General features: G+C 45.9%; 1 protein-coding gene across 4 annotated transcripts; it reads left to right on the top strand.

Moving 5' to 3' along the window:
• The first annotated feature begins 1,153 nt into the window (after positions 1–1,153).
• arid1aa (AT-rich interaction domain 1Aa) lies at positions 1,154–18,580 on the top strand. Of its 4 annotated transcripts, none has more exons than XM_084357210.1 (20): positions 1,154–2,360; positions 4,863–5,081; positions 5,191–5,814; positions 5,959–6,054; positions 7,684–7,924; positions 8,921–9,010; positions 9,112–9,282; positions 9,829–10,162; positions 10,253–10,398; positions 10,487–10,572; positions 10,686–10,895; positions 10,987–11,191; positions 11,355–11,508; positions 11,665–11,828; positions 11,944–12,175; positions 13,052–13,177; positions 13,872–13,971; positions 14,197–15,046; positions 15,199–15,329; positions 15,426–18,580. In XM_084357210.1, exons 1-20 carry the CDS (start codon positions 1,440–1,442, stop codon positions 17,295–17,297), a joined length of 6,972 nt encoding a protein of 2,323 aa, XP_084213336.1. In that variant the 5' UTR covers positions 1,154–1,439; the 3' UTR covers positions 17,298–18,580. The 4 variants fall into 4 exon arrangements, with proteins under 4 accessions (XP_084213336.1, XP_084213335.1, XP_084213338.1 ...); XM_084357209.1 differs by having other exon boundaries at positions 11,659–11,828; XM_084357212.1 differs by lacking the exon at positions 5,959–6,054.
• Positions 18,581–18,695: the final 115 nt, after the last annotated feature.

The raw sequence follows: 18,695 nt of genomic DNA, 5'->3' as shown, positions 1-18,695 counted from the left end.
GGAAGAGAAACCGAAAGGCAATCGTGTCCCACTTATACTCAAAACCTGAATTTTAATCAATGCCCAATCGAACCATTAAAGGCCTCATTAACCTTGTCACGTATATGCATTTTATTTGTTTAAGATTAAAAACTCCCTCCCCTCAAACACACACACACACACACACACTTCTCATTACCAGCCCTGTTCAATGCTGTGCACACACCCTGTGGATGCCAAAAATGTCTGCTTCATTTGACTGAGGAGAGATGGGGGGTGGGGGGGGACAAATGCTCCATTTTTCTAATTGTTAGGAGACTTTGAAACTGTTCATGCATCCTCTGTCTGGTAGATAAGGCTTTTTTTCTCCCCCTGTACAGCCAGTGTAGTTCAATGTTAGTAGGGTGAGAGAGGGAGAGCTGGAGCCTGTGCACCCATCCCCCCACACTCAGCAGAGGAGTGTGTGCTGCTGGAGTGAGAGACAGACAGAGAGGAGAGGAGAGGAGAGGAGAGGGGGTGGTAGAGGAGAGCAGAGCAGGCAGGGGAGGGAACAAGAGGGAATGTGCATTGGTAGTCTCGTTTGCTGCAAGGCTTCCTCCTTCTGCTCTGGAAAAACCAGTGTGTGTTGCCTTTGCTTGCCTGAATACCACACAGAGACACTGGTGGGAATTAAGTACAAGCGCCAGCATACAAAGGCAGGTTTCTGAGCTGCATACATTTATAAATATGACTATGAGTGAGTTGGAATTAGAAATGTGTGTATGTAAAGCCAGGCTAAATCCATGTGTGTCATGTTGTGGTGTGTGCAGTACACTTCTTTACACGTGCAGCTGTGGCATCCACATCTGTACAAACGTTCACTTGAAAAATTCTATATTTAAGTAATGGATTACTTTCCCCTTTCACTGATCACTCATTAAATCGACACGCATGTGCATATTTTTTGTAATGCGCAGCCTCTCAAGTCATTTTTTTTATGTTGGTAAGACGACAGAAAATGACTTGTGTGGACGTTAGACTCTGTCCATGTGAAGAAAATATTCAACCTATGTGTAAAATAAGGGACAATGTGAGGTTGTGAGACAGAAGTCCACTCCGCACTGGAGCGGATCCAGCCCATGTCTTGCAGCCCTCCGTGCGGCTCGGTAAAATGGCTGTATGTAGCGGAGCCTCGTGTTGGTTGGGCTCGCTCCCTGCCTCTACCCGGGCTCAGTAACACAACTCCCACAACAATTTCTGTCGCTTTTTTACGCATTGTATGGAGCCTCCATCAATTCTCTAACCCATTTACGGAACCGGAACCGGGGGGATGGAAGCCGGATTCGGTCCGGTGTGAGGGGTGGGAATGAATCGGCACAAGGATAAATGGTTATAAACAATTATTTATATGCAATGCTAGCTTTTGATTGTGACTGACTCGCCGAGAGAGGGAGAGAGAGGTGGTGGTGGGGGGGTATATCATGGCCGCTCAGGTCGCCAGCGCCGCCACTCTTAACACTAGTCCGCCTTCCGAACTCAAAAAGCCGGATCGAGACCACAAGGAGGAGTCGGTACCGGGGGAGAAGCAATCAGACAAAAAGCAGCCGGTCTTGGACAGCGGATCGCCGGGCCGGGGGGATCTGCAGGACGGGGCCGACGGTGGAAATGCAGGGGGAGGAGGGGAACCTGAGATGAAGAACGGGAATGGGAACCCGCCCAGGGCTAACAATAATAACCAGAATGACTCTGTCGGACCGGAGGGAAATAACCATCCCGGTTTGGTGCATCATCACGGCCCCGCTTTTCCTCCACCTTCGTACGGATACAGTCAGCACTACGGTCGGGCCCCTTTTCATCAACATGGCGGACAACAAAGCCCTGGCATGGCAGCTGCTGCGGGTCCGGTCGTGCAGTCGAGCAATATGATGGACCCGTATCAACCTAATTCACACGACCATGGCTTTTCAAACCACCAGTTTAACAATTACAACCCATTCCCGAACAGGACTCCCTACCCCGGCCAGGCGTACGCCATGAACTCGCCTCGCAGTACCCAGGCGCCGACAGCTGGGGGGCAGCCAGCTAACGTTAAGCAGCAGCCACCAGCGGGAGGACCCACGGCGATGGCTGGATCTTACAATAACCAGAGATATAACATCGGAAACCCCCAGCCTACATCCACACCGACACTCAACAAGCTCCTAACGTCTCCCAGCTCAACGCGGGCATACCCCAACTACCCGTCTAGCGACTACAGTAGCCAAGAAGGAGCTAGTAAGGGACCAGCAGACATGGGCAGTAGCGGGCTGTATGGAGGGAGCACTCCGGGTTGGCAACAAAGAAGCCATCTCTCGTCACCTATGAGCCCGGGAAGTGCCGGGCAGCCGCTAGTTAGGACCCAGGTAAAGTCACATTATTACAGGCACATGATGTGAGCTTTAGCATGTCGCCTTCCATCCTCCTAGCTAGTTCACAACGTAGCAGGCCAGCCATTGTCTGATACTAGTTCGCAAAGACTCTAAAATGGCTGCCTCTCGTGTGTGTTTTTTTCCCTTTACACCAGACCGTTAAATAAATGTTGTTTTAAAATATATTTATACGGGTATGTGGGAATACAAGAGTGCCGCCTGCGGAAGATATAAGTTGTTGAAACGATGTAAGGACGTTCAGGGAGCCAAGAAGGCCCGACTTTGAAAAGGGGCGAAAATACTCCGCGAGTACCAACGTCTCGTTTTTCTGCTAGCTTTCCTACATGTGTTATACGTGAAAACCACCATATATTCTGCTACAAATGTGTTCATACTGTACGGCTTTACATAGGGGAACCAATTCTCATATATTTTCGTTTGAGATAGCAGCTTATGTGCTCAAATTTGCATTGTTTTCTTGCCCGGTAAGCTATAATTTTGTGGCTACGACGGAAGGAATGTGTTGCATGCCGAATCAGCCTCTCACGGCCAGTTAAATGGCCCGTGTATGTTCACTTTAAATCACTTAAATGTCCTGTGAGATATCAGCAAATTATGTATTTTAATACATTTTGCCCACACATTGATTAATTGACTTTCCCTGCGCTGAAAACCTTCTGGGCTTCCCACGTATGCTTGCCTGTAAACAGTCAGTCCAGCCACAGATGAGTGAGTGACTGCAGCCTGCAGATTGCAGTTTGCACTGGGATTTGAATTGTGGAGGTAAAATCCTGCTGTCAAAGCCAGGAGATAGTTGGTCTTTGGTTGACATGCTAGCTGAAATCTGATTGGCTCCTCATCCGCTGCTCATGGCCATTTATAATTACATGTGATGCAAGGCAACAGTTGCTGATAAGGGAGCGCAGCATTAAGTCATCACAGGTTTACCAGAGGTTTTACTGATTCACCCCTCTGCTCCTGTTTTCACTTTCAACAAAGCATGTAGTGTTAGAGCAACTGGTGATCATACGTGGTTTTATATATATATATGTATATATTTTTTTTCTTTTGTCCTGGGGCAAATATTTCCTCCAAAAAACAAACAACCTCCAGTTATGAGCGGTTTGTTCCAACATGCGCTCATCATGGGTTTACTATTACCACCAGAGCCTTTCCTGTTATATACTTGGTAGCGTGAACAATAAATTAGGAGCTTGTATGACAACTTTGGTCCGCATCATTGTATATGACAAGTAGAGTGTGGTGTTGTTTGTGTCAAATCCAAAGTTTACATAGCTGTTACAGCATTGCTACAGTTATTAAATGTTTATAACATAATGGCTAGGATCAACACCGGTTGTTCTGCTAGTGTCATTGATTTACATACCACCTTATTTGTTATCCATGATGTTCCCTAGATAAACAAATTATAGACTGATGGGGACCTTTGTGTTTTCATCTTGTAACTTGTTTCGCAGTCGCAAAAGGGAAATTTGACCTCAGCCCGTACGGATGTGCGTGTATGTTTCTGCTGTGTCTGGCTTGCCACACAAGTTTGACTGTGTGACTGCAAAGAATTTCCCCCCAATCCTCCCCCCAAGCCAATCAGAAGGCAGTCCACCATCTCTCACCAGCCAAGGGAGTTTCCTCTCTGTCTTATGCAGATTAGCCATGTGCTGCTCTTATTTATTTCACTTCATTATCTTGGATCTGCAAAATGTCACGTAAGGCATTTTGCATACTCTTTGTTAGAGGGCTGTTGTTAAGCTGAGGGCGCTCTCCTTCTCAGCAAAGTGCACATGCGAATTCACTCGATGTAATGAAAGGGGTTACTTTTAAAGTAGACGTTCTTTAGTCTGAATTATTGTGAAATTCCTGACCTTGTAGTGCCAAATAACTTGGTTTAGGTGAGGGAATAATCAGATCCTAAATGTGATGCAATAGCATAGCACAGTAGTACCTAGTTTTTACCAGAGAAAACATGTTTTTACTAACGGTTGGTTTATAGACACAGTGTGCTCTTGTGCATTTTTCACTCTCTGGGGCTGTTGTGAAAGTACTTCCTTCATTTCTGGTGTCATTCATCCAGAGCCAAGCTGCCTCCTCTGGGGGAAAAAAGCTACTTGGACCAGACTCAAAACAGGAGCACAGCTGGGATATGTTTAAGATTGGGCAGACTGCCCTCCATTCGAAAGTAGATATATATAGCTCTGTTGACTTCCGAAACTATGGCAAAGTGAGGTGAAAAAAAAATCAGGGTAATGACCGTGGGAAATAAGGTGAAAAAAGCACAATTTCCTAGTTCACTGAAGCTTGTATTTACATCTTTTAGTGCTGTGACTCTCCACACTGCAGCCAAGTATTGATGAAAGCACTGTAATGGCATAATTAAGTTGTTTAAGATTGAGGAGGGCTGCATGCAAGTTATCACACTTGCTATTTAGATTTGTTCTGTACTGTTTGGATGTTGTCTTAATGTATTTTCTCATTTTCCAGCCACCTGGTCCCATAGACCCAATGAGCAAAATGAGAGGTCAACCATATGGAGCGGGCAGTCCATACAGTCAGCAGTCGCAGCAGGGGCCTCCCACAGGCCCACAACAGGGGCCCGGTTACCCTGGCCAGGGTTATGGTCCTCCAGGTCCGCAGAGATATCCCGTTGGAATGCAAGGACGTACACCTGCAGGCATGGGTGGCATGCCTTATGGTCCACAGGTATTTACATGATTTATCTTACTCAGAAATAAGGTCTCCGTGTCTTGATTTGGTCTTTTATCAGTGTTCTCTTCAGTTGTGTTTGAAGTCTTATGTGTGTTCTGTTTAGATGGGATCATACGGACAGCAGGGACCAGCAGGCTATGGCTCCCAGGGCCAGGCACCGTATTACGCCCAGCCTGGCCAGGCTCCTCACCCGGGCCAGCAGCAAACCCCCTACTCCCAGCCCCCACAAGGACAACCAGGTGGCCAGACTCCTTACCCAGGGCAACCCCACCCTCCGCCGACTTCTGCGACACACACCCAGGGAGGACCGCCCTATCAGCAGCCCCACATGCCCCCGCAGTCCCAGGGGCCACTGCCAGGTCCATCCCAAGGGCCCCCACAGTCTCAGCCACCTTATTCCCAAGCCTCAGCCCCACAGTCTGGCCAGTCTCTGTACGCCCAGCAGCAGGGTCCTCCCAGCCAGGCCCCGCAGCAGCCAAGTTCCCAGGATACCCCTGGATCACAGGGCCAGTCCAGCTACCCGGGATCCACACCAGGGCCTCAGCAGCCACCCTCGCAGCAACAGCAGGCACAGTCTCAGCCTCCACAGCAGCCACAGGGACACAGCCAACACCCACAGGGCCAGCCTGCAGCGTACCCGGCGAACCCTCAGCAGCAGCAGCAGCAGCAGCAGCAGCAGCAAGCACAACAGTCACCTTATCAGCGCTTCCCTCCTCCACCACAGCAGGTAATACCCTCAATCTGGGGTCATATTCATCATACTTAGTTATCTGTGTGTGTGTGTGTGTGTGTGTGTGTGTGTGTTCGTTCACAGACATGCTTCCCATAAATATAGCAGTATACTTTAGCACATGTTCTGATGTCTTTTCAGGAGGTGTCCCAGGACTCATTTCAGTCCAATGCCCCTCCATCCACTCAGACTAAATCTGGCCCAGAGGACAGTCAAGGCCGCCCCTCCAGCCTTCCGGTTAGTTATGCTTGTTATGTTACTGCTGGAACATTAAAAGCCCTTTTCACACTGTGATATTGCTTTTCACCCTCATGTAAAAGGGGTAGTTTCTATTTGTGACTTGTAGGTTTTATTGTAGGACATATTAATTTTACAACTCATCAAGCTTGGAACAATATAACGCTCATTACAATTTTAATTCCCTTCATGTCACTTTGAATGTCGTGTATTAATGTTTTAAATGCTCGAATTTAGCTGCGTGCTTGTCTTGTGACTGCCGTGCTATTGGTCCCTTGGTGCAGGGTTCGTGAAAATTTGGAAAATGCTTTATTAAGCTTTTCAAGGTTAGGAGTACGCTTAAATTTGAAAATACTCCTTGAAAAACACCTGATTTTAAGCATAATCTGATGTTTGAACTACGCAATCACTCATGTAAGCAAAAAAAGTTTATATTTGAAATCCAACAAGCCTGTTGTCATAGTCTGGGTGTCTGAAGCAAGCATGATCAAATCATACAATTGAAGTCAATATGAATCTCTATTCTATGGCCTTGTCCACTATTTGAGAATTAATGGTGTGGTATTTTAGAGAAAATTTGCATATCAAGATATATATTTATATAGTAGCCTAGTTCAAATTTCAAAAACAAAAATTGCTTAATGTTAGCCACAATGTTTTTAAGGTTAGGAATGTGCTTGAATTAAAATAAAATCCAATTTCAATATCATTCTCAAACTGCTTGATTTTTAACAAAATCTACACAATCACTCGTGTTAACCAAAAGTCGTATAATATTTGAAATGAAACACTCCTGTCGTCATATTTGTTTGCCTCCTAGTGTTGAAATCAGCGAGTACTAAATAACCATGATAGAAACATACAACTTTAATATGAACAGCAAGTGACAATATACATCGATTGCTGTGCATAGAAAATAATTCTTCACATTTTATTTTGCATAATTGCATTCATAGTAACAATTTAGATGAGATAACATTTTTGGATTAGGCACCTTGAAAGTGCTTCAATATTATTCTCAAAAAACTGCCCATATGTTATTTGGAATATAAGGTAAAAATTATCTTAAAAGCTTTTATTTTCCTTGTGTTGCGGGCGCTGTGCTATTCGTCCCTTGGTGATTTTAGACTCCGTGTGTTGCCGTACTTTGATGTTTGTTGAGAGACGGCTTTGTGGCTGATGCTTGAGGGAAAGGTGCTGTGTAAATCTGAGATGAATACAGGAGAGATTGTTTGTGTATTGGAATCACATGGCAAGGCTGCTGCTACATGCTGACTCAGCTCGCATCCTACAAACCTTGGTAACCATGACAACCCCCTGCACTAATGTGCACTCATTTTTTCTTTGAAAAAGATAAATAAGGACAAAGGCCTCTGGGTGTGTGTGTGTGTGTGTGTGTGTCTGTGTGTAATATTTGTGTGCTACTCATATCTAAACAACAGGGAGGAAGTTGCAACAAGCTTATACTACAGCCAGTATATGAAATAAATATTACAGTGCCATAAAAGGATGTATTCTTGTAACGGTAAAAAAGTACAGTCTGTGTTGAAATGCACAGGAGCTTCTCAAGTCATAAATTGACATTTTGTGTGTTGACTCTACCTCTGCTTGTCCTATATGTGTTTGCAGGACCTGTCCGGGTCTATTGACGACCTGCCCACAGGTGCAGAGGGTGCCCTCAGTCCCGGTGTGAGCACATCAGGTGTGTCGAGCAGCCAGGGTGAACAGAGTAACCAGGCTCAGTCGCCCTTCTCTCCTCACACGTCTCCCCACCTGCCAGGCATCCGAGGGCCTTCACCTTCCCCAGCTGGCTCCCCTGCCAGCGCCAGCACGCCCCGCACAGGACCGCTGTCACCCGCCAACATCCCAGGTGGGTTGATCCCTCACGCACATAAAATGAGAAATATGATTTGTAACACAATACTGACATTTGTCATTTAGATGGTAAGCTACTCGTGCTTTAGGTCAGCTTTTGTTGTGTTTATTTAGCATCTCAAGGGAAAATACACTTTATGTTGTCTTAAAATCTACCATTAAATTACACTTACATTTTGTGAAGTATTTAACAGAGAACACGTCAAAGAGCATACTATTCCCCCTTCACTTGCCTTAAATGTGCCATATCTAAGAATTCTTGTTTAAAGATATCTGTTAAAGTTAGCATGCTAACCAGCTAGCCCCTTGTCACTTTGGAGGGTGGTTATCCGATAGTAAACAACACCAACATTACTCTTTTGTTCAGCGCTCCCTCTCCAGGCACAGTCAGCTAATAAGATTAACTGAGCTAACTAGTTAACAGCAGCTACCGCTAGCAGCAGTTAGTGGCGAGTCTGATGATATGCTTCCTCCTAATTTGACAGCTGGCAGATGCCCGGATATTAACATTATTTAAAAAGTGTTGGTGTGTTCAGTGGCTTTTTCTGTGCCAGCACTGTTTTCAGGTTAATATAAGAAAGGAAAAAATATCCTACTTTGAGTGTCTAGGACCTTTTTTGCTGTGGTATCAAAAGAGGAAGCATCATTTTTTAAAACTTGTGTTTTATCAGAGTTCAGGTATCGTGAAAACTCTATACTCAGGGTCTTGACACCACTTTAAAATGATTTAAGGTTTGTTGGTTGGACAATGCTCACACGCAGATTTGTTGAGATATTAATATAGTGATGACAACTTGGACTTGTTGAACAAAATTCTGACCAAAAGATGGAAATACTAACCCATATATGTGTAACCCGCCCTGGTTTTCTTCTTGACATCAACACATTTTTCTCATGGTAGCTACATTTTAACAACAGTGGCTTTAAAGGCAGTGAATGTATTTTACCTTTTTTGAGCTCACACTATCTTGACTTTACCATTATTGTTTAGGAACCCAGATGCCTCCCAGGCCCTCAAGTGTGCAGTCAGATGGGAGTCTGCATCCTGCTATGAGCCAGTCTCCTATGGCCCAGGACAGAGGTATGCTGCAGTCTGAATTTCAAGTGTTTCATAGAGATTAACACGTGTTTACTGTAGCAACTGAGTCTGAACACTGTCTTCCCCTCCTTGCCCTCTTTCAGGGTTTATGCAGAGAAACCCTCAGATGCCCCCTTATGGCTCCCCCCAGTCAGCTTCTGCACTGTCACCACGTCAGTCCTCAGGGGGACAGATACATCCTGGGATGGGCCCATATCAGCAGAACAACTCCATGGGTGGCTATGGACAGCAGGGTGGACAATACGGCCCCCAAGGTGCGTGCCTTCAAATAGTCTCTGTTGGGGGTTTGTCTTGAAATTTTGTTGTGATGTTGTGAAAAGATTTGTAGTAAATTGTAAATGTATGGCTTAAATTTGGATTTGTAAAAGTTTTCTACTTCATTTACTATCCATTTGAGAAGTTTTTTCAAGTACATGTCCCATTAGACAGACATATGGAATGTATCTCTCTGCCTCATCGGACTACCGTGCTATCGTTGGTCCCTCCCTCTGACTCTGTTGCAGCTATTTATAGCTGTGAAGCAGAGAGTCAGCTGACGTAGCAGAGCCTCCTGTCAGTAGAGCTGAGACTGTGACGAAGGCTTGTTGCTCAGGGTGCATAGCTCTCTCTGCTAGCACACTGTAGGGAAAAGTCTGCCTCACCACTGCTCTTCAGGACTCATAGCTTTAATGATCCACTTTTATTGTTGAACTTAATTAAACTTCTGTGTGATTCTGCAGTGTTTTTTTCAAGACCAGTAAACAGTTATGATCAAAAGATTATTTTACCTAATTATTTTTTTGTTGTAATGTCATCCTTAGGTTATCCCCGGCAACCTGGCTATGGCAACATGCCCAACGCAACCTACCCCGGGCCGGGCATGGGCCCAATAAACCCCATGGCAGGACAGGGTGGGGGACCACCATATAGTGGAATGCCTCCTGGAAGGATGCCTCCTAATCAAATGGGGCCACGTCCCTATGGCCCAAATATGGCTCCAAATATGGCCCCGAACATGGGTCCAAACATCCCTCCTAACATGGGCAACATGCCACCCCAGGTAGGCTCAGGAATGTGTCCTCCTCCAAGCATGAACAGAAAGCCCCAGGACCCTGCAGCCATGCAGCACCCTGCCACCAACTCCATGCACAACAGGTTGGTTTGTGTTGGATCCTGAAAAATGCCTACCTTCTATTTACCTCATGGACTTCTACTAGATGCTCATATGTTTTCTCCTCTGTCCAGGATGCCTGGCTACCCCAACATGTCTCCAGGCATGATGGGCTCTGGCCCACCCTATGGCCCTCCCATGAACAACATGCCTGGAATGATGAACACACAAGGTGGATCGCCTTATCCAATGGGGCCAAACATGGCCAATAACTCAAGTGGTATGTTATTCAGCATTGATTGCACCCAAGCATGATTTTCTTTTTAAATTGGGTTATTTCACAGCCGATTCCCTCCCACTCTGTCCAGGTATGGCCCCCAGCCCAGAGTTGAACAATAAAATGAATAACAAAGTAGATGGGAGTGTAACGCCCAAGCCAGAGCCCAAAACTAAGGTAACCGGTCTACTTAATGTTTTAACAACATGTCAAATGTCTTCTTGTTGGTGGATCTGCAGCGTTTTCAGTCTGTTTTAAAATTGGTTTCGGATTTCTCTTGCACAAAACAGAAGTCCAACTCTTCCACCACCACCAATGAAAAGATAACAAGGCTGTACGAGTTAGGACCAGAGCCAGACAGGAAGATGTGGGTCGACCGTTATTTGGCCTTCATTGAAGAGAAAGCCATGACAATGACCAACCTGCCTGCTGTAGGACGCAAACCCCTCGACCTCTTCCGGCTGTATATGTCAGTTAAAGAGATTGGGGGAATGGCACAGGTTAATATGGCATTAATTAACAACAATTAATTCCATAGTACTTTTATTGCTTTATCTCTATTCTAAATATGTCTCGTCATGTGTCTCCCAGGTGAGTAAGAATAAGAAATGGCGTGATCTGGCTTCTTCCCTGAATGTGGGTACATCCAGCAGTGCTGCCAGTTCTTTGAAGAAACAGTACATCCAGTGTCTTTACGCCTTTGAGTGCAAAATTGAGCGCGGTGAGGACCCTCCTCCTGAAATCTTTACAGACAACAAGAAGAACCAAGCTGCTAAGGTCCAGCCCCCCTCTCCAGGTTAGAGTTGTACTTTTGCTTGTACTCATGGTTCAGTGCAGTTCAAATTCAGTAACCTACATCCATGCACTTTCCCCACATAAATCCAACGTTAATGCATAACTTGTTGAATTCTTAGTTTCAATAATCCTATTTACCTTTTCTCTCTTCTTTTGGACTGAAGCGTCCCTGTGCTCCACAGCTGGGTCAGGCTCCCTGCAGGGTCCTCAGACTCCCCAGTCCACCAGCAGCTCCATGGCTGAGGGGGGAGACCTAAAACCTCCCACCCCAGCCTCCACTCCTCATACCCAGATGCCCCCCATGCCACCCGGCTCCAGGTGACTTTTGCGTAAACCTCTGATTTCATCATTTGATTCTAGCTTCTAAAAGACATTTTAATCAGGGAAACTAATGTCTTTCTACTATTTCTTCCGTCTCTCCCACTTTTCTCCTAATTCCCCCTCCCCCTCACCTCTGCTTCTCTGTAGGAGCAGCGTTAACCTGCAGGACCCCTTCTCTGAAGGTAATGACCCTGCTTTCCCCAGGAAGAACCTGACGCCCAACTCCGCCTATCAGCCCAGCATGAACACACCAGACATGCAAGGACGCATGGGCACCTATGAACCCAACAAGGACCCCTTTGGTAACATGCGGAAAGGTGGGTACACTTAATGGAAATGAGCTGAATGAATTGTGTTGTCCGAGAAACTTAAGTACCTCCTTAATTACCCGCTTGGTTAATAAATGGGCTTTAATTCTGAATTTATTTCCAGTTGGGGAGCAGTTTCTGCCTGCTAATCAGGGTCCTAACAGCGGGGTGGGTGACCAACAGCAGCAGCAGCAGCAGCAGCAGCAGCAGCAGCAGCAGCAGCAGCCGCCGCCGCCACAACAACAGCAGCAGCAACAGCAGCAGCCTCCATTCAACAGGGGACCACCCGGGGCTATGGGCACGATGCCAATGGGGCCCAGACAGCAGTATCCTTATGGACCAGGCTACGACAGGAGGTAAGAGTCATTGAATGGTAGATGGCATTTCCATGCTCATTGACCACTGCTGATTATTACCAGCAACTATCTTTGTTCAGATCAGGAAAAAGATGTCCTATTGACAACTTTTATGAGTGGATTTGATTACATTTGACTGAATTTCATTGGAATTGGCACTAGGATTGGCTGGCTTCTTACATTAAAAATTCTGCTTAGAATTGAAGATGAAATGTCAGGTTCTATGTGGTTTGTTGCTATAACAAGAACCAAATACAATCTTCAAATTCAATAAAACGCATGTCCAAAAAAACAGTTGATTCTTGAGAACAAAGATGTGGTTGGACTGTGGTACGTGTGTCATGTTTCTGCCCGTCCAGTGAGGCCGCTGAACTCATTATTGATGATTCATCCTGTTTTTACTTTCACTCATTCATATACAAATCATTTTGATTCATGACGCTGCTCACTTACATGAGGTTGTTGATGTTTTGTCTTTATGATAGAAGAGCGGCGTACAGTGGATTTGTGCTGCGATGAAAAATTAATCAACAGAAATAATAAGTTTCACATTCAAACCCTAAAAAAAAAGAGTCTAGGTTTAAAATTCTCTATAAAATATTTGAGTGATTGGGATTTTATTTGGTTAGTTGAGGCAGACTTGAAAAGCTGTAGTAGTCACAGGCTTAGGAGCCAGAGAAAAAATTTAACAACAAATTTCGGCTAGTAGCTGACATTTAAATTGCAACCAAAGTACTATGTTATGTTAAAGTTATTGTAACATTTGTTATGGTTTTTTTTTGTTTTTTTTCCCCAATTAGCTAATGCATAACTTGTATGTCTGTGTATATCAAAAAAGGGAAAAATGTACCATGTGTTTTGTTCTGATTTCCACAGATCTGAGCAGGGAATGGGCCCAGAGGGCAACATGGGATCCGGTGCTCCTCAGCCAAACCCTATGATGCCTGCCAACGCCGACACGGGGATGTATTCGCCAAATCGCTTCCCACCACAGCAGCCACGGTCAGTTCACAAGGCGCTTTTTTGCCAATCTTTTCAGCTTTAAAGCTACTGGTGATGGAAAATGATAAAAGCGATCTTGCTTAAGAATGCTCTGAAAAGCTGGAAATGTCCACGTATTCCATCTAGTTGTACAATGTACATAATGTAATTTTCCATTAATTAAATATTTATTATTGTGACTAATATTGATCAGAATCATGATCACATCATTTGGATTTTGTTGCCAGCCTTGATGAGTAAAATATTTACTCAAAATCTTAGTCAACTTCACAGCTCTTTGGTCTGGATTTATTGTATGTGGATGTGTTGATGTAAGTATTGAACCAGTTGCATTCATTGTGTGGATTTAAATTGTCTGGCGGCTGGTATTAATTACTAATTAGTAAGCAGTACAGTTAACGAAAAGAGTTGGGTATTTATTTTCAGGATTCACGTGTGCCTATTATTATAGATTGGGTAAAACTAATGAATCATATTGTTACAACTGAGACCTATTTAATAGAAATTGAGTTTTCGGTTGAAAACAAAAAGGAACCCTTGCAACTGGATTTCATTTTGTTGTTAATCATTACTGTATGCCTCAATGTCGACCGTGTTTATGACTACACGTGTAACAATGGACCATGACTTCATACAGTGAGTAAGACATGTAAAATAATCTCATGGTCAAACTGACAAAGCATAATGTTTGCAGGCTTGATTCCTATGGTAATCAGTATCCTGGACAGGGAACGCCCCCTACTGGCTCCTACCCAAATCAGCAGCCTGGAATGTACCCACAACAACAACAACAGGTCAATGATCCATCTGCACCACACTGACTTTCACTATTGCCAATACACAGGAACCAAATATTGTCAGCATTTTTGTTTATATAATTTTAGTGTGATTTTTCTCTTTGACTGAGCAGCTGTCTTGTGTTTGATACCAGGAAACAATATAATTAATCTATGTATTAATTTTTACAACATTTCTATTGAAATACTTTAAAATAATTGTCTCTATCTTTTCATGTGTAGAGTTACAAGCGTCCTGTGGAAGGGGGCTACCCTCCATCAAAACGTCATGAGACAGAGTACAGCGGACCCTTCCATGGTGGACAACAGCCACCGCAGCAGCAGCAACAGCAACAGCAAGGAGGTGCCTCTGCACCCTCTTCAGGACAGCAGGAGACGTACAATCAGTACAGCGGCAGTGGGCCCTTCCCCGGCTCTGATCGCCGTCCACCTGGCCCAGGCAATCAGTACCCCTTCCCCTTTGGTCGTGAACGAATGCAGGGAGCGACAGGGCCCAACGCTCAGCCCAACATGCCCCCTCAGATGATGCAGTCAGGCCCTGAGGGTCCTCAGGGAGGAATGTGGCAGGGGCCGAGAGATATGAACTATCAGAACTACCCCAACCGGCAGGGTGGCCCTGGAGGCCCACCCCAGGGACCCGGCTACCCTGGCATGAACCGCTCAGAGGAGATGATGTCATCAGAACAGCGCATGAATCATGATGGCCAGTGGGGGGGTCAGATGGGCCCGCGGCAGCCTCCCTATGGTCCTGCAGGACCTGGCCAACCTATGCCTAGATCAGTACAGTCCAACTACCAGCCCCCTCAGGGTGTGCAGAACCACATTCCACAGGTGTCCAGCCCGGCCTCCATGCCTCGCCCCATGGAGAGCAGGACATCACCTAGTAAATCCCCCTATATGCACGGAGTCATGAAGATGCAGAAGGCTGGCCCTCCGGTCCCTGCATCTCACATAGTGCCCCCTCCGGTGCAGTCGCCTCTAATAAGGCGAGACATGCCTTTTCCCCCAGGCTCTATAGAAGCTTCCCATCCTGTCCTGAAACCACGTCGGAGACTCACCGTGAAAGATATCGGTATGATTGTAATTTCTAAATATCAAAACCATCTTGTGATATTGACAGCACTTCCTAATGTTGCATCCATCTCTGCAAGTCCATCTATATTGTCCCAAGTTGATGCTTGGTGAGTATTTGGTACCAATTGTGTTTTTGTCTTCATTTCTCAGGAACCCCAGAGGCCTGGAGAGTCATGATGTCATTAAAGTCTGGTCTCTTGGGTGAGAGTACGTGGGCCTTAGATACCATCAACATTCTCCTGTATGATGACAGCACTATTTCCACCTTCGATCTCAACACGGTGAGACTCAACATTGAGCTCCTAATCGTGGTTTAGAATGGTACACTATGCGTAGTATCATGTCTAATATTTTATATATTTATGTTCTTTCTTCAGTTGCCTGGCCTATTGGAGTTGGTGGTTGAGTATTTCAGACGCTGCCTCATTGAAATCTTTGGCATTCTGCGGGAATATGAGGTGGGAGACCCCGGCCAGAGGACACTACTTGATCCTGATGCCTTGAAACGAGACTGGGACAGAACAGAAGAAGAGGAACCGCGGGCTGAGGACATGGAACAAGAGGAGGAGGATGACGAAGAAGAGGAGGAACAAGAAACGGAGGGGCCAGCTCATGTGAAAGAGGAGGAGGAGCAAAAGCAGTGCTCTGAGTCTCGGGGGCGAGATGAGAAAACGCAGGATGAGGAGAGGAAGAGCAAGGGTTCTTCTTCTGAACAGACCGGCTCTTTGCAATCCTCAGCTGCCCATGAGAGACCCAAACAGGCCAGCAAGTTTGACAAGTTCCCCGTAAAGGTGGTACGAAAGAAAGACCCATTTGTGGCTGGACAGTCAAGTAATCATGGCAAACTGCAGGAGTTTGACAGTGGGTTGGTTCATTGGAGTGCTGGAGGGGGAGACTCAACAGAACACATCCAGACTCACTTTGAACCACGCAAAGACTTCTTGGAACCACGAGAACGAATACCTGTGCCCCCGATTTTGCTAAGGCGACGAGTCCCCGAAGAAGAGATGCCGGAAAACTGTTTGCCAACTGAGGAAGACAAAAGGAAATATGAGGATGAAGAGGAACAGCCCAAAGAGACATCTTCCTCAGAGAAAACAGCAGTCTCAGAGAATGCCAGCAGTGAGGAGGAGAAGAAAACTGATTCTGAGACAAAGACAGTTGAGAAAGCTGTAAAAAGTCACCAGGAGAATAATATAGGCATTCTTTCCTCCATCAGTGGTTTAACCCAGAAGTCGCAGCAGTCTGGCACCATACTAGAGGATGAGCCTCACAGTAAAGATGAGGGGCCGCTCATCGCACTGGCCAACTGGCAGGATTCTTTAGCCCGCCGCTGCATTTGTATCTCCAATATTGTCCGCAGCCTGTCCTTTGTGCCAGGCAATGACCACGAGATGTCCAAACATCCAGGGCTGCTACTGCTACTGGGACGCCTGATCCTGCTCCACCACAGGCACCCTGAACGCAAGCAGGCTCCTCTCACCTACGAGAAAGATGAGGATTCAGACGAGGGAGTGGGCCAAAGGGACGAGTGGTGGTGGGACTGCTTAGGGCTCCTGAGGGAGAACACGCTGGTCACTTTGGCGAACATCTCAGGCCAACTCGATCTTTCCGTCTACCCTGAGAGCATCTGCTTGCCATTGTTGGACGGTCTCCTCCACTGGGCTGTCTGCCCTTCAGCAGAGGCCCAGGACCCCTTCCCCACCCTGGGCCCCCACAGTGCTTTGTCACCTCAGAGACTGGTCCTGGAGACGCTAAGCAAATTAAGCATCCAAGACAACAATGTGGACCTCATCTTGGCCACTCCACCATTCAGTCGGTTGGAGAAACTATACGGGAACCTGGTGCGGCTAATTGGAGACAGGAAGATCGCAGTCTGCAGGGAGATGGCCGTGGTCCTACTGGCCAACTTGGCCCAGGGCGATACTATGGCAGCCCGAGCAATCGCTGTTCAGAAAGGCAGTGTGGGCAACTTGCTAGGCTTCCTGGAGGATAGTCTGGCTGCCACACAGCTTCAGCAGAGCCAGAGCTCTCTACTACACCTACAGGGGATGCACTTCGAGCCCACAAGCCCGGACATGATGCGGCGAGCTGCCCGGGCTCTGCACGCCTTAGCCAAGGTGGAGGAGAACCACTCAGAGTTCACACTACACGAGTCCCGACTCCTCGACCTTTCAGTGTCTCCCCTAATGAACTCGCTGGTTTCTCATGTTATCTGTGATGTACTCTTTTTGATTGGCCAGTCATGACAGCTGTAGGGAGCCGTGGCTCCACTTTCTGGGGGTTCTATCCCCGATCCCCTCTTCCCTGGAAGCCTGGCTTGTGTGTGTAACAGGGCAAGGAAAGTTCAAGTGACTGTCTTTAATTTATGAAAATCCTTCAGATTCCATTCTCTGAGCCCTCCCCAGGCCATCCTTGCTGGAGGGGGGTAATCACAGAGCTGTGGTGGATTACAAACCAGAGAGATGCCCACAAAGTGACACTACTTGCAACATGAATGCCAACTGGACGACACAGAGCAGAGCACCACGGTCGGGAGACTGTTCTGCACTTGGGGGAAAGTACTTTTTAATAAAGAGAAATAAATGAATAAATAAATAAATAGCTGAAAAACAAAAACTGTAACCAAAGTTGCTGTCTCGTTTACAGTGAGTTTGGGAGACCCAGTGTGCCCTAGCTCTCCCCTTGAGGGCACAATGAGTCTGTAAGTGGTTGACGTTCTGAGGTGAAGCAGACTGACAAGTGGCCTACTGGTTCTAGTTGCTGTAGTTGGATTCTCACCAGTCAGCCCGACAGTAGACTAAGTGCTGTCAATACACACCTTCACCGGGGAGGCCTGTGCAGTGTGCAGTAGATTGTAGGACATTTTCTGTACCGTACTGCTCTTGAGTGTAAGCATTCTGTCACACACGTTTCACACAGAAGCAGAAGATGCAGCTCTTCTAGAGTTTTGAGGTCATTTTAGTTTGGTGTTAAACAGAAAATGGCTTTCTTCCCCAAAGTATCAAGAACCTACAACACCCTTACCTCCTCTTATCCCTTGATTGTATGAATACCCTTATGAAAAGAAATCACCTCTTAGGACTGGTTTTCAACTTCAAATACAGCTTTGCTGTGGTGTATATATAATGTTGTACATTACACTTCCTTTCTCTGTGTCTGTCTCTGTCTGTGTCACTATTCTCACACTTGTTATCGGTGAGGGATTGAGGCTGACATGTGAGTTTGGTCCGTGACCTCCAGTCCCCACTGAATAGACCCACTCCTCCGGTCTCTCCACAGCTCAGTAGTACGGCAGACACGGCTCAAACCTGTTATCTCCTGGTACAATGAAAATAAACTAGATGAAGTACACATTTGACAATTTTTCTTCAGTCATGGATTCTGCATATTTGTATTTCAGACTATGTAGCTAAGACAACATGTAAATTCCTCCCTTTCCCTTTTTTGGCTCAATGAATATCATTTATTCAGTATGAAATCTTTATACTATATGTTCCACGTGGTAAGAATAAATGTACATTAAATCTTCGTAAGCTGTTTGATGGTTTTGTTCTTCTGGAATGATTACCTCTTCTGGATAAAACAAAGCAAACAAAGGCGTGAAATCACACAAAATTAGGTTAAAAGGAGTTTATGAAATACAT

The sequence above is a fragment of the Pagrus pagrus genome (assembly GCF_965226575.1).
Source record: "Pagrus pagrus genome assembly, chromosome: 7".
Taxonomy (NCBI): domain Eukaryota; kingdom Metazoa; phylum Chordata; class Actinopteri; order Spariformes; family Sparidae; genus Pagrus; species Pagrus pagrus.
The sequence above is the reverse complement of the archived record's forward strand: the minus strand, read 5'-3'. Positions and strand labels throughout refer to the sequence as shown.